General features: G+C 33.2%; 3 protein-coding genes and 1 long non-coding RNA gene across 4 annotated transcripts in view; 2 read left to right on the top strand and 2 right to left on the bottom strand.

Annotated features, from left to right (window-relative positions):
• The window catches only part of Miga (Mitoguardin), a 102415-nt gene extending 93760 nt beyond the window's left edge, over positions 1-8655 (top strand). Inside the window, exons 4-7 of the mRNA XM_074184377.1 lie at positions 3866-4152; positions 4961-5264; positions 5449-5646; positions 8118-8655. Of these exons, the coding sequence (XP_074040478.1) occupies positions 3866-4152; positions 4961-5264; positions 5449-5646; positions 8118-8446 (1118 nt within the window). The 3' untranslated portion in view covers positions 8447-8655. The remainder of the gene's footprint in view (positions 1-3865; positions 4153-4960; positions 5265-5448; positions 5647-8117) is intronic.
• Positions 8656-9627: 972 nt separating this feature from the next.
• LOC141486432 (uncharacterized) lies at positions 9628-10551 on the bottom strand. The gene is made up of 2 exons (XR_012467835.1): positions 10196-10551; positions 9628-10130 (listed from the first exon to the last, which is right to left on the bottom strand). It is a non-coding gene; the product is annotated as an uncharacterized lncRNA (long non-coding RNA).
• A 3322-nt stretch (positions 10552-13873) lies between these two features.
• LOC111506252 (alpha-aspartyl dipeptidase) lies at positions 13874-16162 on the top strand. The gene is made up of 5 exons (XM_023161269.2): positions 13874-14403; positions 14463-14554; positions 14603-14785; positions 15411-15696; positions 16023-16162. Exons 1-5 carry the CDS (start codon positions 14255-14257, stop codon positions 16087-16089), a joined length of 777 nt encoding a protein of 258 aa, XP_023017037.2. The 5' UTR covers positions 13874-14254; the 3' UTR covers positions 16090-16162.
• Positions 16163-20104: 3942 nt separating this feature from the next.
• Positions 20105-24524, bottom strand: TfIIB (Transcription factor IIB). The gene is made up of 6 exons (XM_023161258.2): positions 24366-24524; positions 24159-24269; positions 23970-24103; positions 23722-23913; positions 21098-21429; positions 20105-20905 (listed from the first exon to the last, which is right to left on the bottom strand). Exons 1-6 carry the CDS (start codon positions 24380-24382, stop codon positions 20744-20746), a joined length of 948 nt encoding a protein of 315 aa, XP_023017026.1. The 5' UTR covers positions 24383-24524; the 3' UTR covers positions 20105-20743.
• Between the last annotated feature and the right edge of the window lie 527 nt (positions 24525-25051).

Genomic DNA, 25051 nt, shown 5'->3' with positions numbered 1-25051 from the left:
TGAAAAAAAATAATAGTAAAAAAATGAATAAAAATATCAAAAATAAAAATGAGAGAAAATAAAGGAAGAGGTAATAAGAAAAGGGAAAGAATCAGGAGAAGATCAGGATTTCCCAACATGCATAACTTGGAGATCCCATACTTTGAAATTCTGAGTTGTTTGAAAACTTCAATGAGTTTAGTTTCTCCCAAGTAAGAGAACAGTCCTGAATAGTCCACAAATTTGTTAGTGACAATTTTACGAAATTCCCAACTTTTCGCTGTTTTTTCGACTTGGAAAAGTTGGGAAATTTCGGGCCGTGAAGATATAAAAAATAACAGTAGAAAACAATAAGAACAATATTATTTAAGTGTTGTTTCTTTTCATTTGTATTGAATATTGTTATACATGGTGGAAGACCAAGGACCTTGGTCCAAAGTAGAATAATTCCCATTATTATTTTTATAATTACCAACATTTATTTTTGTTTGTGCACAGCCTAACAGGCATAAGCATTTAGCCAATCTTTGGATAGCTGAGTAAGAAAATTAATATATTATATAGTAGTAACTAATCCCTCGGCTTTCATTTTTTCGAAAGTTGGGAAATTTTGCTGGTGGGGTTGGGAAAATTTGGATTCCCTCCCCCCTGGTTTTTCTTTTCGCTACGGCCCTGCCTCCAGTGAATAACGCACCACATTGAATTTTCAAAATATTTTGTTGGCGTCAATAAAAACTGCCTTCACAATGTTATATTTGGTGAATGTTTGGACTATAGTTCGGAGATTTAGTTTGTATTCTCGAAAATAAAAAAGAAGTACGAAATGTACTTACTGAGTTCGCGAATATGAACGAGTTTAAAACGTGTACTTATTTGGTTACTGTTTACTTGTTAAGGATTCTTAATTGTGTTTATTATGAAGCGTCAATCACGTAATTTAACTCGCGATGAATGTGCCCAAGCAGTAATACTTTTGGAAGAAGGCTGGAATTACCGACGAATTGGTCGTCGATGCAATGCGTCCCACACATCTATCACACAGATCTTGAAAGATTCCATATTTGAGAATTTTGGCACTTCGACAACGGTTTATTAAACATCGAAGTCTATAAATTCAATTTAGAACCGTGTATGATATACAAACCAGTACGGAAACTGTTCGCCAGTGACTCAGGGAATACAACATAACATCTGGAATTGCTGCCCGTGGTCCTCTATCAACTGCAGACCATCGAAGGGAGGTACTACGTTTTGCCAGGAAACACGTCAATTGGTTAGAGGCTGACTGGTAACGAGTGTTATTCACCGATGAGTTCCGGTTTTGTTTACACAATAAAGACAGACGTGTTCGTGTGTTATGACGCCCCAATGAACAATATCCTCAATGTAACTTTCACAAACCACATTATTTGGTGGAGGCTCCGTTATGGTGTTGGGTGGTATTTCTTTGACCGCCCATATGGACCTCGTGGTATACACAATGGGTCCGTTACAGCTGAAAGGTACGTAATTGAGATCTTGGAGCAACACGTAGTACAATTCGCCCCTTATATCGGCGAAAATGTCTTACACAGATAGTCAGTCCGTAATTTTTTGGCCAAAAACAACACCGTTATCATGCCTCAGCTACCATATTCACCAGATTTGGCCCTCTGCGACTTTTTCCTCTTCCCAAAATTGAAGAGACCCATGAACTGATGGCGTTTTGCGACGATTGAATTTACACACACATATCCTAAAATCTACAATATCAATATCCGGGGTCATGCCGGAGCTGTAAAAAGATTATTCAAAATAATATTTGAGGTTTATCTTCAGTTTCAAAATCACTGATTCTTATTTCAAAAAATATACTCGTATGAATGAAAATTTTTAAGTTGTAACAATAAAATCAAAAATAATTTTCATATCTCTTAACCGATGTATTGATACAGGAGAAATATTGAAAGGAATTCAAAAATAAGCAGCCTTGGTCAAATAATCTAATCTAGAAAAGAATAATGCCTCACTGAATACCAACATAATTTCCCAGACAGTCATATCTGATACGAGTATATCAGAATATGGAGTCATCTAAGTTGCCTTGTATTTATTAAATAATGTATCATGAAAGGTCTCTGGCGTACATGGAATCTTACGTACATGAAACGTTTGAAGCTAAGTAGTTGAGCGCATCAAAAGCAATTTACATTACAGAACAATTGGGGGCTTCCTATCTCTATTTATAGGAACATAAAGCATCAAATAGGTACGTCAAATGAAAGGTGCTTTGCTGGTTTGAAAGATAAGAACTGATGGTGATCCAGATTGACTCTGCTTCAAGTGCTTTAGTGTTTATTGATGAGTTGGAAACTAGAAAATATTTCAGATAATGATTATCCTTCATTGGAAATTCGTTTCAGAATCTAGGACTTACTTTTAAAGATGTGGGAAGATACATTTTTATCACAATTTGTTTGAATGTGGTTTCTTGGTGAATGTTACAAGTTCGGACTTTATTTCGCCTAAAAATATGTTAACAGATTTGAAATCTATAAAAAAAATATGAATGAAGTATTGAACATTATTGTTAGCACATTAAATCAAATCCATTTATTTATTGTTTCATCTTCATTTCATATCACAAGTATTTGTTTTCTTTTCAAAACTGCCTCCATACATTTTTAGAATTTCATTCTCATTTTTGACAAAATTCTCAGTTTTAGTAATTCATTCAAATATTTTGAACCGGTTATTTTTTGTATTTTTAAATAACTTCCTCCATTCATCCATTATTTTCTTCCATAGATTTCAAATCTGTTAACACATTTGTAGACAATGGAAGCCCGAAAAAACATTCATTAAGGTCTAAAAAGTTGCTTTCGAGTCACAAAAATTTAGAAAGTAGATTATTATCATTTACATTCCTGGTAATCTATATCTATGATAATATGTGACACCAAAAACGAAACAAATCAAATATATCCAAGACACATATATAGAGAAAAATAAAAGGTACAAAAGGTTGATTTGCAACTCAAAGGGTCCATTTTTTTATCATAACCTCATATCTAATTCCTCGCTCCTTGGTGATCATCACCCTTAGAATTTGAATAAGGAATATACTAAGTGTGGCATTAAAAAGATAATTGTCTAAGGATATAAATCATGAGACTCTTCACTACGTAACTTTTTATTTTGGCCAGTTATTGATTTTGACATGAAGTTCCTATCACTCTTTATTGTTCTTGGTGCGAACAAGATTTATTTGAAGAATTTCGGTAATTTTTTAGGCGTTGCCACATGTATTTTGGACTTTATAGGGTTTGGCTTAAGTAATTACACTGTATCACATCAAAATCCAAATCTAACTCAATTTTTCCGCAGGCGAGCTTAGTAAAGCTTGGCTATGCATGATATATGAAGAGAAGGGACATTAGTACTTTCACCTATTATTCCCTATACCAGTTCCACCCTATTTTTGTATCCCGAACCGCTCGCAAACAAAAGATTTTATGAGGTCTTGGGTCGTTTTTTACCTGCAGTGGCGTGCATTTTGCTATTTAATAAAAAAACTATTTTTTTTTATTAAATATTGAAATATTTACATGATAAATCGGTATACTTATTCAAGAAATATTAGTTATGATTGAAAGTTCCACAATTTCTTCAACTAAAGGGTCTAGGTTCCTTTTTCTTTCATAACTTTTTTGAATGGATATTTTGAAGGTATTCTTAAAGAGTATTTTAACATCTTTTATCAATGTCAAGTTACTTGAGCGAGAATGCTGTGACTCAATCATTATAAACCGCCAAACGAGTTCAATGGGATTAGACATGTTCTGCTGATCGTTAGTAGTATATAAGTATATAGTACTAACAATAACACCGTTATCGTTTGTTTTAGGTATGGAAGCTCTAGAGACCTGCATAAGTTACTGGGAAGATGCCCTCGCGGCATACCGCAACAAAGATGGAGCCGGACCGCTAGCCGTCTTAGGTCCTGAAGAAGCGGGTTTCTGCAGAGATCTCCAACAACTCATGGAATTCGCTCTGGAGCTGCAGGAGAACTCTGAGATGCTGTTCTTGGACGAGAGATCTATTCTCTTCAAAGCCGATAGGAGCACGAGAAGTAACGGTGCTTTGGATGTAGATTTATCGGGGGGAGAGAGTTTTGCATCTGCACAAGATATGGTAAGAAGAATTCAATATTTTGAATCACTGAGGAATGAGAGTCGCTTTATACTAAGACGACCCCACACCTGACACCATTTTATAGTATATTCATCGAGGATACGTCTCTAAAACATAAAACATCATAGCCTAAATTCGCGCAATACATATTTAACATCTTTATCTAATTCATGGAAAGAAGAAGGTAGAAGATAAAATATATGTTTTCTTATAAGATATTTCTATCTATATCTTTTCGGTAAGTGTGAATCGATTTGTGTTCCAATAGAACTGGTCTTCTTGGGTGCCAACGGCATCGACTGCTTGGTCATTAGTCTCGTGTTTTGCATCATGGCTATTGGCAGTCCGTTAGCCATGTTACATTGCAGAATCGATAGACACTCTTCCAAAGAAACCTATCGTACTACTATTTATAAAGGTCATTTATTGTCAGTGGGACAATCTAATGATTGTGAACAGATATAATTAGAAGTACATGTACGGTTTTCTTTATACAATTTTATACGTCACTTGAATGGCGTTATAACGTACTTCTGCACCTTGTTCTATACTGAACACATAAAACTTGCAACTTTTAATAGTAACGCCAACTCGCTTTGAATATTTCCGCGAAATGAGACCATTTAGCATATATCCATTTGTGAAAGGCACCGGAGGAGGTGAACCTAGCGCGTCTTAGCACAACCTGAGTTCAGAGAAGTATCCTCAGTGATTTTACTGTAGATAATCAATACTCCAGTCACCAATTTCAATAATAAACACGTCCTTACTCCTCAACAACCTCTTCTTTATCGTCGGTACTTTTCAGGTAGCAGATCTGAGGGAATTTGAAGAGTTCGCAGAGTACTTTCCCGATCTAGAATCTTTACCTCTTTACCAAGCAGCACTTCGTCAGTTGGAAAGTGGCGGTATTCCTTGTAGGACCCTCAGAACAGAACTGGTAAAGTGCGGCTCAGATGGTGAATATTTGGCGAAACTCCATTGCCTTAGGCTAGCGTTCCAGCACTTGCTCAGAGATCAGTTGAATTATATTTTTTTCGTGGATGCGGGTAGACAGATATTAGCGGACTTACTGTTGTACGCTGATAAGGATCCCAAAGATTTCTTGATAGGTTGGTGACAGTTTTATTTTGTTAATTAGAATAGTATGGCTTAAAAAAATTGAACGGATATAGCCGATTATTGATACTCATATCTCATACAGCTCACTATGAAAGGTTTACAAAACCATGACACGTGTTTCGCTATGCAATAGCTTCCTCAAGTAGGACTGATTCTTGTTCAACTATTTTGTAGGTTATGAAGAGATGATTCGTTTTATTCAAGACCCGAAAAATTGGCGCGATCTTGAAGAAGAACTCAGCTCAAAAGGCGTGAAGGCTCTATCTTTTTATGACATAGTTTGTGACTATATTCTCATGGATGCTTTTGATGACCTGGAACATCCCCCTTCGAGTGTGACTGCGGTCATCCAGAATCGATGGCTGTCCAAAGGTGCGTTGCAGTATATTGATTTTCCTCTTTGTGTGCGTTAGCAATCTACCAAATGACATGGTAATGTACAATAACATTTCTCTGAAGGAGAATAGTCCATCATTGTGTATATTTCTTAACTTATCAAACTCAAATTCCTTCTGAAGTTATTTTATCATCGGTCACGACTACCGAATTCACAGGTAAATTTGGGATTAACTTTTCTTGTAACCATATACCATAATTTTCAGAATTCATTTCTGAATGATACTCCCCTGATGTTGTGCCTGATTTAAATATAAGCGGACAATTAGATATAATAATAATATTAATCTTTATTTCAAAAATATGCCGACTATTACAGCTTGTACACAGACAACATAGAATGAAATAATGTTAACCAAAAAAAAAATACATATACTCATAAATATATACATTTCAATAATTCGGTTTGGTTTAAATAGTCACCAACACTATATGGTTCTAAATCTATTCAATATTTTTTTATTTCTTTCTTAGATTTCTTTATGCTCCTCAAATCTTTGATTCGATTAGGCAATGTATTGTACAGCTTCATTGACATGTAATGAAGAGTTTTTTCTGTTATGGTTAATCATGTATAGGGAGCACAAAATCATTTCTTCTTGTTCCATAGGAATGTTGATTAATATTGTTAAAGAACAGATGCCTATTTTCAATACAAACATTAAGCATTCATAAATATAAAGAGCATATATCTTCATTATCCCATTATTCTTGAAGACATATCTACACGATTGATTATACTTAAAATTACTCATTATTCTCATTGCTCTTTTTTGAATTACAAATATTTTATTTATATAACTATTGCTTTATCAAAATATGATTCCATATCTAGTTACAGATTCAAAATTGCAAAAATATAAAAATTTTACCTAGTCTTTGTTGAAATATTTGTGAACCACCCTTAATCCATACGAAATTTTGCTCAATTTGTTAGCTATATAATCAGTCTGTTTGTTCCATTCATCAATGTGAAATCCTAGATATTTTGGTGTCTTCTGAATATTTTATAGTAATGTTTGCAATATTCAAATTTTGAGGTCGTTCTATCTGTAATTGATTAGTTCTGAAAAGTATAAGATTAGTTTTAGATTAATTCAAAATTAACCTATTCCTAGTGAACCATTCTTTTGAATCATTAAACATTTCCATACCTGTTTTTACTACTTTAAGGTATGTTTCACGGCCTATTAATAAATTAGTGTCATCAGCAAAGACTGTAATTGAATTATGTGTGTTTGAATGATAAAATAAATCGTTTATGTAGATAATAAATAACAAGGGACCCGCAATGCTACCTTGAGGTATTCCTACTTTCACTGCCGCATTCTCAGATTTGTATATTCGACCATGTTTGTTAATAGTTACTATTTGTTGGCGATCTGTTAGGTAAGATTCAATCCATTTCAGTGAGTTTTCTCTTATACCATAGACTTCTAGTTTTTTTATAAGTATCTCGTGATTCAAGCAGTCAAATGCCTTTGACAGATCTAAGAACACACCAAGTGCTAAATATTTACTTTCCATTAAGTTTGTTATATTTTGAGTTACTTGAAATATTGCACTGTTTGTTGATCTCTCACGTAAGTATCCCTGTTGGTTATTGCTAATTATATTACATTTATATAGAAAATTTGTAGTGTTATTACACATAGCCAGCTCAAATAATATTGCAAAACTTGGTAGAATATTTATAGGTCGATGGTTTTCCATAAGTTCAGAATCCCCCTTTTTATAAATAGGTTTCATTAGGAATAGTTTCAGTCTTAAAGGTATAAAGCCTGTCACCTCCTGCATGGACAATAATAAGTCTTGGTCCTTTGGTTGATTCATCCGTCCAGTTCTTGGAAGATGTATGTCCACTATGAAATTGATTTTTTTGTAAATACTTGATCCTCAAAGCTTATTCAAATATTTTTATTATTTTCAGTCCTTCTCCATTTGAAACCTATTTTTTTTATTCTACCAAGACATGTTTCGGAAGCCACAATTCCCAAAAAGTCATTAATTTTTAATTGAATATTTCAAAAGTCATTCAACAACTTTTTTGTGAAAAAAGTTGTTTAGCTTTCCACTTCTCCATCATTGAACAAAAAATGTGAGAAAGCCAAAAAGCGTTATTCCCAAAAAACTAATCTCTCCTTAAAATATTCCCTTTTCAATTTTAACAACTCTGATATATTTAATATTTCAAATTTTCTTTCGTATCTGTCAGAAAAGCTTTAGAAAGAAAAATATCGAATACGACAAACTTCCGATAAACAGCACATTTTCCTGGATGAATGAAGTCAATGAAAGACTACAAACTTTCGTTTCAATAAAAAGTTTAATGATAAATACAAGTATTTTATTATTGGTAATTGAAAAAAAAGTCATGCGGTTTCGCTAGTAAACACAACTAAGTCATCTTGATTTCGTATATATTGAAAAACCATTCCAATTTTTAGGTTTCAAAGAAACTGCACTAACCACCGCTGTCTGGTCTGTCCTCAAGGCCAAACGAAGACGTCTGAGGTTTCCAGAGGGCTTCATGGCTCACTTTTACACTCTCTCGGAGCAGCTGTCGCCCCTTTTAGCCTGGGGTTTCCTCGGCTCCGATGAGCTCCTCAGAGACACTTGCGTCTACTTCAAAGAACAGGTGATGGAGTTCCTGGCAGACATTTTTAGTTTCAGCAAGTGTAAGTACACGAGCATCGAGGAATTGGCACATGACGTTCTAGGTAACATGAGAACAAGGGTGGATAATATTTGCCTGAGGTTGAGTGTCCAATCATGAGAGGAGTTCTTTGTGTAGGTAGATATTTTGGTTGTATTTGTCTATTTACGAGCCGACAATGTAAGGTGGCTATAGTTGATTTTCATAGTCAACTTTTTAGGAGTTTGAGATTCAATGCTTTCACCGAATTATAATTTAAAATAATTCTCGTAACATCATTTTTTGTTTATAACTTTTTTACTTCGTGAACTACTGACACTTTAGTTGAAGTTTTTAATGAAAAATCTGTATAATGTTAGCTCAAAAAGTTTCTATCTTACTTTTTTCAACAAATCAGTTCAATCACTAATTTCATGAAGTTTTTTATGATTATTTCTAAGTGGGCTCAACTTGCAATGGAAATCGTGAATCTCAAACTTGAATAATTACAGTAATATTGTCAGACTGAATTGGTCTCATAAAGAGTTGTAAGCTTTTTTCCAAAAGAATTGATAAAAGCAGCCAAATTAGTAGTAATCGATATAACTTCAACCCATATAAAGGGCAAGTATTGAACTAGTCAGTTAGTCATTTTGAATATGTACGTACTGGGTAATCGAACTACTCAATTCATTTTTGGCAATTTTCTGCCGTCATTTCTGTAAGGGTTTTTCAAGAAAGATTCCATTTGGATATTCAAAAAGCAAAACTACGTTGTTGATGACAAATCTATGAAAAATATTTCCAACACAGTTTTCATTAATCCGTTTCAATCATTTTCATACGTCTTTTTTTTGCGGTTATGGAAGAGTTTTTCGTACTACACTTTGAAATCTTCAAGTTTCGCATATATAACTTTTGCCACAAGACATTGATACTGAATTCATTTTATATGGTAGGCAAGAACTGACTAATTAGACTTTTTCTTCAGAAATTTATAAGCAATACTTTTTTGTGAGCTTTTCAATTTGACTTATTTGCCATTGCACAGATCACTTTTTTCTTCATTAATATATATTTTTGATTATTTATATTCAAATGTAATTCACAATGCCCCCTCTTAAGTTCTGCAAGGTGAGAAAAAATGTTTGCAAAAAATTATCATTTTCGATACTTTTTGATAAGAAAAACAATAGTGTCGCCGAGAGGTAGTTATCTACTCATTTTCAAATGGAAAGAGTCTTATGGCAACTTGTTTGATAGCTATTTCAAGTCTCTATCCATTATTCCGTTACATTTGGATCGGATCTGTCGTTCGTGAGTAACTAGAATTTTTATATTCGTTAAAAAAATGTGCATACAAACGGTAAATATCATAATGAAGATAAAACTCATTCCAGTTCATCCCAAATAATGTTTAAAACGCTCACCATTCGCTGGGGTAATTTTATTAGAAGCATTTTTTTTTTTATCCATGAACACTGCACTACACTTAGGTAACTATGCGTTAGATTTCACGTATCTCCGCAAAAAATCTAAGGGTACAAATTTGGTGATTTAGCGGCCATTCTAAGGGATTACATTCGCCTATCAACGATTTTGAAAATTGTCATCTAGCTATTTTAAAACCAGTTTGTTGTAATGAAGAGGTATCTTATTTTGCTGAAACGTAACAACAGTTGAAAACTCGTTTGGGCTTGCGAATTATCGAAAACGGTAAACAGGTAGATGTAGTACCCTAGATTCCAAAATGGTGGTCCGCGGAACTCAGGGGTTCCGCAGAAGTGTCACAGGGGCTCCGCGCGCTGTCAGAGTTCTAAATATTCTGAAATTGTTGAAAAAGATATTTCAGTGACGACTTACGTGACTTAATTTTAATCTTACACTTACACAAAAAATGGATACAAAAACAGACTTGATTCAGCTTTGGGTCTTCGTATCCAACTGTCGGACATAAAACCTAATTTCAGTACTATTATAATAAAATATGTTGAAAGTTTTCATTCTTCACATTAAATAGTTGTTTCATTAAAATGAGTATTTTTCATTTATAACTTTATAACTTTTATATAAACTTTATAACTTTTTTGGCGCGTTAGGGAAAAATGATGAGAGTAAACTTTTACGATGCGCGCGCGCACCGTCACGAAAAACCGACACCCTGAAGATAACTTCTTCTTCCTTAATTTATATGGCTTCTCAGTGGAGCGCATTTGGCCACACCCCTCCTGTCCGTAGTGAACAGAAGCTTCGTCAGGGGGCGCAGCTGTCATGCTCGAGGCAATGCGGCCACTCTAAGTTTTCTAATTATTCTTTTCTTTTATAAAAATACTTCATTATTTACTAAGGGGCTACCAATCCTCTCAATACGACTATCACAAATAACACATCTATTTTCGCACTGACGAGTTCGTCGAATCCGTCGACATCCTGCCTGGTTATTGGCGTAGGGGGCCGCCAGTCCTCTCAAAGTATCTTCCACTACAATATTTATTCGAACTTAACATTTTTTTAAAAAAACACCTCATTGTAGGACTTCACTACAACCACGACATCCATGTGTCATCTTTGAGGACTGTCGTTATCGGCATAACCGTCTTCTGTCGCGATCGGAGAGGAAGCCTCCGAAGTTAGCTAGTCAACATTTTAGTTTTCCAATAAAATTTACCAACAGAGTAAAAGTAAAAACTTCTACGTAAACTTCACGTGTTTTGTATCAGTCCGAATAATAAAATCTGTTTTTTCCGTTAACCAGCTATCGCACCCCTACGAACGACATCCCTCAGAAGTCGAAAACGTGATTCCTAACACGGGTGGACGATAGCAAGTGAAAATCGATCGTTCAGACTAGGGCTTGAACCGCCTGGCTACATAAATATATATTTTTTCAAATACTATATCGTGGTGACTGATGTTTATTAACAATTTATTGATTTAAAGATAATTTACTGTGATTATATTATAATTAGTAAAAGTGGTTTTTACATATTACTTTGAGTACATTTCTAGAATTTGAGGTTAGTTGACGATATGTATTATTTATTTACATCAGAAACTAAAATAATTTTTTACATTTTTATTTAATATGTAATAGTGTACAAATAAATTAATAAATTTATAATAGATACAAATAATAATTATTAAAATCCGGAAAAATTAAATTGTTCCAAATATTGAATTAAATGAAAATGTTTCTTTCTTAAAAAAATTTTCAAAGTTTAAATAATAAAATGTATCGTCAGGTTGTCCCATACACAGTACAACATGAAGATAGTACCAAAATAAATTTTAATAAACATCTGGAATAACTACATGAATAAACTCAAACGAATAAATCACAGCGAGAAATAATTTTGAATAAACGAAGTATAACTTCTTACGTGCGTACATAAGTACACACACACAGACTTTTTTTTTCTTTCTTCGAGTCTGAACATGAAAATATTCAAACTACTATGTGAATCCTTTACTTATCTAAATAACCAGCTAGGGTTCCATCATAAAATGTAAGTAGGGTTCCATGTCCAAATAAAATTGGGAACCCCTGCCTTAAGATCACCTGATATGACACCTTTAGATGTTTTTGAAGGTTTACGTGAAAAGTATACGATATACAATCACAGTCCATTTCAAAACTTGAGGATAGAAAGAAAGGGGTTTATAACAAATTTATCTTAGGGACATTTCATGAAGTGAGAAATTAATTTGTAAAAATACTTCATTATCGTCAAGATGTGAATGGTAAATACTTTGAATATATATTGGAATAAACTGTGGAGAGTTCCTAACTGTAGTGAGTGACATCCAATTTCAAAAAATTGAACACGGACTGAGAATTGAAATACATGTAAACCGAGGTTTTACAGGCCATCTTTTCCATTTATATCCGAACTGTATACATAGTTATAATTCTTAGGAAAAAACTATTATACTGAATATTCCACAATGCCAATTTATTTCAAGATTTTATTCAGTATAAAGTCGTTTCAGCTTTTTGCCAGACTTTGTTCAGTTCTAACAATACTAATAAAATGCACATCAAGCACATTATTGACGAACGTGGTAAAAGCCCCCTGAACTTTCAGTTTAGTTGAAATAGTCTACATGAAAGTATTTTTCAGAAGATTATTCATCGTCAAGCGAATTACCCTATATATTCAAGTGTTTCCACATTACAAAGGCAAAACAAATGTTAGTAGTTACCCATTATGCCTTTTATTTTTTAGCTATGTAGAAGTATTATATTATCATCAATTGCCTGTTTTTTAAATATATATGAGTATTAATTATATCGTACAAAATTTGTTGATAGTTTAAATTCATGACATTCCTGTTCATATTGTAAGACGTGTTTTCGAAATATTTGTTTTAGTAAGAGTGTGTTGATTTTTGTGTATTAAAAAATTATATTACCCAAATTTGAATGTTTTTTTTTATATCTGGCATAATCATTAGTTATCTCTTAATACATAGCAATACAATCAAGTTTGAAGAAATATATATGAACATTGTCAAATATTCTAGAATGTTCTTGAATATCAAGTGCTACGAATATATAACTCTGATCAGCTTGAAAGGAAAGTTGAGAATTTATGGGTCGTTCTTTAATTTTCTGTTCATAGGATAATAGAAATCTAGTTTAAGGAGATCAAAGTTTTTACAATAAACAGAGTCATCAATATTTGATCTATCTTCCCCCTCCCCAAATCGATATGAAGGAAATTTGCGATAATAGCCTTGTATAATTTAGAATGAAACTAGTTTTGAGTACTACTATAAGAATTTTTTGTGAAAGCTTATTTCAGATCCTTGAGTTGTTAAGAGTCCCTATTATTGTTTTTTTTTTTAATTTTCTGTATTCTATACATATTCCATAACGTTAAACTTGTGTGAGGTTAAGTGGTAGGACAAATCAGTAATTTTGAATTTTTGATGTCGGCTTTAGGATTAGAATTGATTTTCCAAATGTAAATTATTATATCCGGTAGCTATCCGGCGGCCTAAATACTAATCGGCCGAATATCGGATAACTAGCGCCTATTCGACGAAAAAAAAAACAATTTTTAGGTAACTCATTGCTTTATTCAATTAGTTTCACTTAAGAAACACAATCAGTAATCACACCATAATTCTCCAACTTAGAATATGAATTACTGCACCAAGGGCAAATTATTTTGAATGAATACTAATTTCTCTGCATTAAGATGTAGCAAGCGGATTCCCTTGTCTTCGTAAATAAGGCCAGCTTCAGAAAAAAATCTTTCACTGTACACACTGCTGCAAGGTGTTTAAAGATCAATACAATAAGTCAATAAATGAAACAGTTGTTAACTTCGCTTATCAACGAAAATATACGAATTGAACCACCGTATCGTTCGTGCGCTGCCTACGCAAACTGCGATAATTAATCCAAAATATTAAAAGTCCTTTAGAATTGGTTTGAAATAACATTAATAATTTTGCTTTCTAACATGCAATCAAGTCTTCATTTTAATGTTTTACTGGTTGTCTAACTTTTAGAAAAATAAGCTCAAGGTGATGTCCTGAACCTCTACTTCTTAATTTAATTGGTCTCAGTATTTCGAACATTTATTTTATTCTGATCCGATTGTACAAGTATTTTTTCATTTAACTTCGTGATTATAAACTTGTCATTTTAACAATCAGATATCAATCAAGCCAAATGATTTTTATATTATAAAATGAGACAGTTTATAAAAATATAAATTAGACAATTACATGAAGGTCCCACAGTTTTTTCTATCATGAAATTTCCTTATTTCATTTTTTTCACACTTGATTACATAACTCTGATAAGCAGTATGACAGAGAACGACAAAACACAAAAAAGTTGTTGAAAATTGATATTTGTTGTTTTTGAGGTTAATGTAAACATTAAAAGTACAATTTTGATTTCAGAACAATTATCTTATCATTGAATCAAGTTGCATGTTTACAGTTTATCATTTCAGCAGTAAGTGTATTCCAGGATTATATAACATGTCGAAAAGGCAACTTTTATTGCTCTCTTCTTCAAAAGTTCATGGGCATGGATTTTTGGAATATGCTGAGAATGATATTTGTGACCTTCTGTCTGAGTAAGAAAAATAAAAAGATTTAAATTCGAACCCCTAAACTGATACGATTTTTCTTTCAGACATAATGTTACATCTGTATTGTTTGTCCCCTATGCATTGAGAAATCATGATAAGTATCTGAAGAAAGTGCAACAACCTTTTAAAAAGTGGGGTAGGTATTTTCTTTTTGATGGAAAAATATTTTATGTTGAGAATAAAGGTTTCCAGGTTGACGGTATCCACTCTGAGAATCCATTGGAAGCAGTTGGGAAAGCACAAGCCATATTTATTGGAGGAGGAAATACATTTCGGTTACTGAAAACATTATACGACCTCAATTTGGTAAAAGCTATCAGAAAACGAGTTTTGGAAGATGGAATACCCTACATTGGAGCAAGTGCTGGTGAGGCTGAAATATACTAGTCAGAAATCAATGTTATTTTTGTATTCATATTTCTAGTGTTCAATATTATTATGTGTCTAAATTCAGTCGAACATTGACAGATTGTGAACACATATGCAGCTGTACCCAAAAATCAAAGATCATATTTGAGTTCAGATTCAACTAAAGCACAGTACTTATAGTTGTAATAGCTGAATTTCATTCATTACTGTTGTGAGGATTTTCAATTTGTAATTCCCTGAATTCAAACGAAAGATGATACACTTGCAGTGCACACTGCATACATTAGGTGCTAGAAATTTTGTCTGTTATTTTCTTAACATTTTCGTTTCATCTGTACTTAATGCTCTTTGAATTGAATTTTGTTTTTTTGACTGTGCTCAATACTCGATACAGTTTTGCTGAATCATAAAAACTTCTCTTGAATAGTACAGTGCTATATCTAGGAATTAGGCGAGGGTTTTTATTATGATTACTTCCTCAGTGAGACAAAAAAAAACAATTTTTCACACATAATAAATATTTATTGGATGATCAATGAAATTTCCAATTTTATTTTTACTGGAAAGTTTGGAATATCGTTGTGACCTACAGAACTCTTGTTTATGTTCCTATTCATTTCAAGGTACAAATGTTGCAACAGTGAGCATTAACACTACTAATGACATGCCAATTGTCTACCCACCATCGTTTGAGGCTCTCAATTTGGTTCCTTTCAATATTAACCCACACTATCAAGATCCTGACCTTACTTCAACACATAAAGGAGAAACAAGGGAAGAAAGGATCCTCGAGTATTTGGAAGAGAAAGAGTCATATCCTGTTTTGGGCCTTAGGGAGGGATGTACACTTCATGTTAAGAATAATACTGCTATTTTGAAAGGAATTCGGAGCGCAAGACTGTTTTCCAAGTGAGTTTTTTTCAATCATATACACATTTCTAGACAAGTTTATTCTAAACTTTCACCAATCAACAAACATCACTTGGTTTTCAAGAATTTAAATAAGGGATAGAAAAAAAACTGCATTCACTTTCTCTTATTAATTTTTCATTTATTTCAGTGGACAAGCCAATTTACAATTGAAAATGAGAAATAAAACTGATAATTGTTGAAAGATGTATAAGTATAAGCAAACAATTTTTCCAAAATCAATAACTTACATTTCTGTACATAATCCTTAGAAGATTCATTTTCAGTTACTTGTTTCAATGTTTAATTTTCATTGTTTGTTTCAGGGAACAGAAACCTCGTGAGTTTGACGTTGGAAGTGATTTGAGTTTTTTACTGAAGGATCAATATTGACAATATTGTATTTTTGTTGAGAAAATGTATGAACAAAATGTATGAGTTATGCAATACACCCGCTGCAATTTCATTTATTCTTTTATTTTTAATACCTTTTGCATTTTTACTGCATAATTGCAGAGTGCATGAAGAATTTCACCTGAAGACTCTGATTATGAATGTTTGTGACAATTCATCAAATTGAAAATGAACTCTAAAGAATGTGAATACAACTAAGTTTTTGCCAAATTCTTGGCATATCCATTAAAATGTTGGAAAAATTTCAGAGGAAATTCAATGAAATTTTCAGGTATTTTAGTATCAAGATTGAAAAATTCCTATTTTTCTGGAAATTTGGTAGATGGCGCTACTTAAAAACCGCAATCTTTGACTCAATATGATATTATAAGATAAATGCTCATATAGATGGGAATTATGGGCTGGTGGGACATCCAGATGGACACAACAGAGAGATCTTGATACTTTGAAGAAGACAGAGACACTTAACCCAGAAGTTGCAAAAGAGAAGACTTGAAACACTGAAATGGAAGAAAACTTCATTTGCTATAAGATATTAATATATCTTATAACAAAAGTTGTCTTGATGAAGAAGTTAACACTCTCTATTTGCTGAAATTGACAAAAAACATACCACCCTGCCTGAAATATTTTTGTAATTTGGTCACATATAAATGTATTCTTCCGCTAAGCATATCTTGGTAATTTGAAAGTGACGCCCTCTGTTGGAATTTTGTAGGAGTTCATATAAATGATGAATATTTCCTGATTTATTTGGGAAAACTCCTGAGATGAACATTAAAACTTTCAAGTTTCTATAAAGAAGTAAAATTTCTCTAAATGGTTCTGAAACTAACAGCAAGCCTACTCCCCTGCACATTTACATGTTCCGACAGCCATCTTGGTTTAAACAGGTTGGAGCTGGCTCCCTTACCCTTTCGACTGATGACTACATTTACATGTCACTGACCAAACGTCTTCATTTCAATCAAGTTGGAGCCCAGCTCCCTTACCCTTTTAGTTGATTTTTGTCGAAGAAGGACAAATGGGTTCATGACTGAGGGGATGTTGGCGGTATGAAGTCCTCAGACATCAGTACCGCCCTTCACGGGGTACCTCTCTCTACCTGGCTGGGGTAAGACATTTACATGTATTATCTAATTGAGCATACATTGGTAGTTTGAAAATGACGCCCTCGGTTGGAATTTTCAAGAAGTTCATGTAAATGATGAATATTTCGTGATTTATAAGTGAACATTCTAAAAGAGATGATTGAAACTGAAGTGGGAGTGTCATAATAGCAATATATCATATCTTATGCAAAAGTTCTTCAAATGGATCTCTATATGTTGCTAATATTAAAGCCCACTCCCTTGCTTGAAGAAATTTTTCTATTATTTAGTCACAAATAAATGTATTATCTCACTGAGCATATCTTGGTAGATTGAAATCCAATTGGAATTCTCTAGATCATGTAAATGATGAATATTTCATGATTTATATAGAAATACTTCAAAGAAGATTATAACTCTAAAGTGGGAGAGAAATTCGTCTCCTTCTGATATACCAGCAATATATCTTATGCAAAAGTTATCGTCTATGGACCAAAATCACCATACAGAAGTAAACAGCAAAATTAACAGCGTCTAGTACCCTGCTTGAAGAGATGTTTTTGTCATTTAGTCACATTGAAATGTATTCTCTAACTGAACATATCTAGGTTAGTCATTTGCACTGACAAGACAGGTCCTTTTAAATAAAATTGAGTTGCTGAATCAATAGACATTCAAATATTTCTCTTCAAAGTACAACAGTCCTACAACAGATTCAAATTTCATTTGGTATATAATCACAAAGACATCAATTCGAAGTACATTTTTCCTGATGCTTCAAATATTATTTGGAACTATATTAATGATGCTGAATATCTGGACTGATTTTTTCAACTCAGCAATACTTTCTCTTTTGAATGTTTATGTTCCTTTATGTAAAACTAGAAAGAGACTGAACTATCAACCTTACATAGCTTATAACTTGCAACAAATGATAAGCTTGAAGAAAAGGCTCACTCAAAATTCATCATAACTGAATATATTCAAGAAACTTTATCGTGATATTTTCACTATGCAGTTTTACAAACCGCAACACGTGTTTCGCTATACAATAACTTCTTCAGGCGTTTTTGTAAAACTGATCAGTCTCACAATAGTGTTTCTTAAATATGTTATGGCTTTTTATCAAGTATCAGCCAATTTCATCACATATCATAACTGAAACTGAGGTTGGTACACAGTATTATATCGTTAAATATTTGGAAGGCTTCAACATCTTAAGCGATCGTCAATATGGCTTTCGAAAAAAAAAGATCAACGGGCGACCTTCTATCCTATCTCACCCATATTTGAAATAACGCTTGGTTGGAGACGCGAACATCACTTGCAACCTTGATAGTCTGGAACATCGAAGAAAGGTTGGAGATTTGTCCCTCTTCTATAGATATTTTCACGGGAAGTGTTCAAGTAACTTGGTAAATTTGATTCCAGCAAGAGGGATACATATCAGAAATACGCGACGGACTGTGGCTACTCATCGCTTTGAGGTTCAACTCAATATGCCTTTAATTTCACTATTTGAGAACTATTTCTTTTGGAATTAGCTTCCTGAGAACGTTTTTTCCACATGGATTTAATCTCCAGTGATTGAAATCCAATGTGAATCAATACTTTCGCACAGGCACCGCTCTGAGAGCGCCTTGAGGATCTTCCCGTAGTATTTGTATTTTGTCCTTAAAGAAAACAGGGAAAGAAGCGTACATTGAATTGGATATAGAGAAATAATTTCACGGGATTATGGAGAAGTTTGAATGAATAGGGAATCTGAAATACAAATAACAATGCATTGCCTCTAAATTTGGTGAATCCTCATGAAATGAATGACTTCTTCCTTAATGTTGTGGGTAACCCTTATGTGGATCAGAAACTAATAGATTACTGCAGTAGTAACAAAATGAATAACCACCATTTTAGATTCTCAGAAATAATTAACAACAAAATCATCGAAACCCCCAAATCGGATGCATATGGGGCCGATGATATCAGACTCAAATCTGGAAATCCGTCAATGTCGTTCCGCTGGCTAAAATCTCCAACTCATTCGCTAAATGCTTATAAAAAATTGCCGCTTCAAAAGTAACTGAATATTTAAATAACATAATGTTAAAATAGTGAACATGTAAATATATTAATTTACTAGGGGGAATGGGAAAACGGTTGCTAGGAGAATTCTCTTCTTTTGTGTTGTACTTATGTTCATCATATACTGTTCAATAAATATATATTATTATTATTGTTATTATATATAAAATCAAGAAAGGTTAATGCAATCAAGCTACTGGAACATAATTTCCAAAAAATGAAAAGATAAATAGATGAGTACCATTCCGAACATCCAATTCAAGAGCCAACGGAAGGCTGTTGTTTCAGCCTGTTGGACATTGAGCTTAGTGTTCAAGGGGTATATGTCGATATTATTTCCAGAATACAGCAGTGATAACATGAATTAAAAAAACTTTGTTTCAAAATCTATACTTTGAGACTCGTGTCAAATATCTCAACATTATCAAGTTGAAAAAATTTTAGTTACCTCTTAATAATATTTATGTTGACAGCACTTGTCATGAATATCGATTCATATTCATTTTAATTAGTTTAATAAGTGTTTTCTTTATTATCGCAATAAATATTAAATATTTATGAAAAGGGAATAACTAAATTAAGTCAAGATAAAAATTTAAGAAAATATTGAACTATTAAACACAAGTAATTATTATGAGCAGTGAACATTAAATTTGTTAACAGGTTTTAAAAACTAAAATATAAAAAATTATAAATTGAATAAGAAAACTCCGTAAAAGCTGCCTAGTCTTCAACTTTTTCATTGTTTTCACACATTGAGAGATATGATTAATATAATGAATCAATTACCCCACTTAAAATGAAATAATACTCTCTGCGTGTATATTTGCTTAATTTTTATTTTACGTCATTGTAAAAATATTATTTTTGAAATTCTCATGGACTTGAAATAAGTGCATACCAGGTACAAAATTCCAACTAAACTAATAATACAGCTTTGTTATTGAAAAAATTGACAATAGAAATGAATAACTATCAAATAATTAATTATATTCAATCAACAAATACAAATATAAAAATTAGGAAATAATTTTTTTAATGTGGTTGACACTGTTTTCAGATGAATGTTGGAGTTTCAGACTTCCGTTGCTTAAAAAAAAGATTTAAAATATCATAGAAGAAAAGAAATGAACAGTACTAGTTCCGAAATAAAAATAAAATAATCTAGGATCTTTTTTTTAGATTTCAAATCAGTCAACACTATTTTCAGGCAATGGAAGTCCAAATGTCCATAAATTCACCAGTCAATAAGTTGTTTTGGTCTGAAAAATATTTCTAAGATGTAAATGAAAGAATCACATTCACATATACATATTTTTTACACAATTGGAATTCCTAATGAATCTTTTAATAGAGAGGCGAGTTTATCATATGAAAGATTTCTTTCTGTAACTCTCTCTTCAGAAGTGGACCAAACAAACCTGTCACATACCATCAACAACTGTGAGTACATAAAAACTTCACATTTGTGGTAATTGCTCGATTGGCGTGGCAAATTTGAAGTCCTGCGGGAATAAAAGTGCAGCATGAGGATACATCAATTTATATGACTGCCTTATGGTTACATCTGCTACACCAGCTATGTCTCCAATTTCTTTTTGACTGCGTTTATCTTCAGAGGCCTGTCGAGAAACAATAACATTTCAATAGAAATTCGGATGGATTGGAAGATGGAGACCGATTGAATGGACTTCAAAGTCTCCAGATCCGGCACCTCTATATTTCTTATAGAGGGTCAATTAAAATCGATGGTTTAAATAGTGTTTTAAAAACACTTAGTTGTGAAAATTAAACACAATTATTATAACCCTCACCTGTGAAGCCATATAAATAGCAGCAGCTGCTACAGAAATAGGCGACCTGCCTGGTACAATATCCAACTCCACCGCCTTCCTCGCTATATGGGTAGCAGCTCGTTGTACCATATTCGGTAAACACAAATTGGAACAGAAACGAGACATGAAATCTCCAGTAGTGATGAGATCAACAGACGTTTCGAGAGCTTTCAGAATAAGCTTGAAGCAACGACCGATCTCTCTTTTACTGATCTTACTGACTGCACATATCTCTTTGAAAGTTCGAGGCACACCTTCCTGCCTGCAGGCGATGTAGAGACAAGCAGAGGCTATAGCATCATTAGATCTACCTGAAATAAGAATATTCGGTTGGACCTAAAATGTCATTGTCATATGCTCTGTTTTCATGAAAAAATTCACATCTTACAGATGAAGTAGATATCACCTAGCTAAAGTCTTATCACAAAAGTATATGTAACTGAAAATTTATATTGTGAAATTATTGAAATACATATAGTGAGGAAATAAATATTTCGAAACAAAATCTTGAAATATTCACCTCTCCCAACTACTTACACAGTTCTGGTAAATGCCTGCCGGAAAACAATTTTTTCCCTGCTAAAACCATGCTAGGATATTGAATTATATCCGATATTTATGAAAGGTAGCTCACGGAGGTTAGCCTCGTAGATCACCTACTGGTTTCGATGTATTACCTCTCATCAGTGCAGGAAAGATCCGACCCAAACAGCAAAGTGCCTGAGACTCGATTAATTTCAACTTGGTTCGATTGCATGAATGGAACCTTCGTCTAAGAGATGAGTATTTCGAGATTTTATTTTGAAATATTTATTTTCTTATACATAAAACAATAAAATACAATGTAATAATGATGTAACATTAAAAATAATACAAATTATGATGAATCCTGAAAATGTGTATGCTTATTATAATCACTAAATTACAGCTTGTCAAATGTAGGAAGAGCTTTCTAAATTCCGGTATAGTCCCGGCCACTAGATGTGCATTCGTCAGAAGACTAAGAGAGTGAGAGAGAATTCTCAAGTCTCATCCTAAATTTAACAAGCTGTACATTTCAAAAGTTTTGATTTTTTCCTCAGAAGATGAAGAAAAGTCAATGTCGTTGCTTGAATCATATCTTAATGTTATTATGACAGGACGAACATCAATCTGAACTTCTTTTTCCGAATATTTATCTTCTACTTTAGCCAACATGTTCACGCCGTTTTTTCCAATCGTCAGAGTTGATTTTACAAAATTCTGCCTCTAATTTCTTTACATCTTCTAGTTTGAATGTGACATTTTCTTGTCTGACGTTTTTTTTACAGTTGTCCATATCAGTTCTATGGAGTTTAAATCCCGATGGTATGGAGGTAAACGTAAAACGGCGTGAGCATGTTCTCGTAAGAGGTCATCGAACTGGTAAGTTATAAAGTGTTCTATATTCGACTTGATTAGTCGACATAGTTCAAGTTTTAAAGTAGTAGGATTAAGGTGAATATTCTTTTGAATCAGCCATTCAATCATTATTTTTCCTTGAATTGCTATTAGGTGCTGGATTAACTTGTACAGAATGATAGCAGGCATTATCACAGACAATTGGTAAAAGGTGACTTTCTGTAATGTTTTTTTTATTGAAAAACTTATGTGACTGTTATTTTTCAATGACCACTGAGCTTCCTGTACAATTCTACCCACTGTGATAACAGAAACGCCTGTCACAAAGTATTTTACTTTAAAACTAACTGAAATTCCGTTATTTAAGTTAAGTAATCAAATAACAAACTTGCGTTTGTCTGATAATTTATTTAATTAAAATAATGTGGGAAAGCATACCATTTAAAAACTATGTATCCGATATTTATTAATACAAAAATCATCAAACTGTCATAGATTTAAGAATACTAATTGAGAACAGCATCATAACATTCTTATTGAAATTCCCGGTTCCCTTATCAATTTTACAAATTATTTAATTGTGATTTGCTATTTCTCTAGAAAAATATGCTTATCTAATGGTCTGCATTTATCTGATAGCTATTTAATAAAAACTAAAGAATCAAAGAATTGGTTATCCTGAACTCAATGAATATTATTGAAATGTAATTTAATGTTATTTACCTGTTGCTTGCGAAGTTTTACTTTTAGACATTAACAAAGTGTCCAATTCATCCTTTCTACTTTTAGAATAATTATATATATGCATTTAATATTACATGTTTTTTTCTGACTCATTTTAAAATTTTGGCTTAATAACTGATAACTTCACTCACAACTCAACTTATAACTTAACATCCGACTCGAGACTATTTACTTCTGGCTGTTGCGCCACCGACAATGCGAAATATGACTCAAGTGGGCGGAGTCTTTTAACACAAAACAATTTTATGTTTCTGGCTGACTCATTTTAGTTGACATCAACTATATGTATTTCTCCTCGATACAGTCTTCAGACACAAATTACAAACGTGAACACAAACATAACTAATGAATAAAGTATACTTGGTCACATGATGAATAAAATTGGAATCTCTGGCATAAAATTAATCTATGAAAATACTCTTCTCACACCAGAACACAAATATTGTACCATACTTTGAAGAGTACACCATACAACCTACCCTTGAGATTTCGACCATCATGGACCTGCTTGAATAGGTTGTTAGCTCTGTCAACTATAGTTCTCGGGAGGTTGATTCTGTCTGCCATAGCATTAATTTCCTTGAAAGCATTAATCAGAGCTCTGTCTGAACTATTCATCGTTCTACGATTCTGGTATCGTGACACCCCAAAAGAATCAAAACTGGCATCACCTTGAAAAAAACAATGATTCAAAAAAAATCACATGAATATGCAGTATTGAAACAACCTCTGCCAGGTCCAATCATCGTTGTTAAGTCAGAACCTCCAAGTAAAGGATTCTCTGGCCCACCAACACGAGAGGGATCCACTCCATTCTTTTCATTGCTGAAAGTTCTCCACTCTGATCCTACATCAATCACTCTGCAACAAATGATAAGTGAAAAAGTGCTCATTATAATCAGTATTGAGGATATACCTGTCTCCAACAACCAAACCACATTCTGAACAGATTTGGTCTCCAGCTCTGTAATCTTCAATAAGGGGGGCATCTGGATGAGAAATACAGCACACCTTATTTGTGTCATATCTAAAACAGATTTAGAATAATTTGAATAGCGAATTGAAAAAAATAAATACCCGCTGACTGAAAATGATCGCAAAGAAGTAAATGAACGAAAATTACCTTGAACTACTTGCCATTTCGTACACAAAACTCCAGAACAAACAACAAAAACAATAGATCTCTCCTCAACCTTCAACTTCAACAACAAATGATTATGATTGCCCACTTGTCATTTTCTTCATCTTATTTGTGACATCACCGTAATTCTTCTTCTTTTCCATTAATTACGGTGGTGACATGAACTTTTTGCGCATGCGCAATTTTATAGGATATTTTCTTTATGCACATTTACGTTTTTATAATTCGATTATTTTGATTCAGATGAATCATAATAATGTCATAATGTCATAATAATACGGCATAGCATATAAATATTCATACATTAAATTTTTTTAACCTCTTTGAAATACAAATCATAAATTATAAAACAACAAAAATTAATTGGCGCTCCGGGGCGACTTCTATGACTCCAGTGGCGCACTTGCTTTTTCAGCTGCAGTAAAACCCGGAAAAATCTGCAGCACCACATCATTTGAAGATCTTGATCATTCAGATAATCAGGAGAAGTACAAAAAACAACACATATGACTCTCTTTCATTTCTATGGCCGTTGCTTCTCATTCGAGTGTATTTGACAAGACCCCTCCTGTTCATAGTGAACAGAAGCTTCGTCCGGGGGCGCAGCCGTCTTGCTCAAGACAATGCTGCCACCCTAAGTTTTTTCACTTACTTCTTATTTTAACAAA

The sequence above is a fragment of the Leptinotarsa decemlineata genome, unplaced genomic scaffold (genome assembly GCF_025532065.1).
Source record: "Leptinotarsa decemlineata unplaced genomic scaffold, Ldec_3_MD MMD2_tig00026354_RagTag_RagTag, whole genome shotgun sequence".
NCBI classification, from domain to species: domain Eukaryota; kingdom Metazoa; phylum Arthropoda; class Insecta; order Coleoptera; family Chrysomelidae; genus Leptinotarsa; species Leptinotarsa decemlineata.
Note: the sequence above shows the minus strand (reverse complement) of the source record. Positions and strands in the feature narration are given on the sequence as shown.

Bases quoted from the DNA above. Each gene is read 5' to 3' on its own strand.
- LOC111506252 (XM_023161269.2), top strand. From the start codon at position 14,255: ATGTTTACAGTTTATCATTTCAGCAGTAAGTGTATTCCAGGATTATAT. The intron at 14,404-14,462 runs GTAAGAAAAATA...TTTTTCTTTCAG, and splicing joins ATTTGTGACCTTCTGTCTGA to ACATAATGTTACATCTGTAT. The intron at 14,786-15,410 runs GTGAGGCTGAAA...ATTCATTTCAAG, and splicing joins CTACATTGGAGCAAGTGCTG to GTACAAATGTTGCAACAGTG.
- TfIIB (XM_023161258.2), bottom strand. The intron at 24,104-24,158 runs GTATATCCTCAA...CATTTGTTGCAG, and splicing joins GGTTTGGTTGTTGGAGACAG to AGTGATTGATGTAGGATCAG. The intron at 20,906-21,097 runs GTGAGGGTTATA...GTTTCTCGACAG, and splicing joins CTATTTATATGGCTTCACAG to GCCTCTGAAGATAAACGCAG.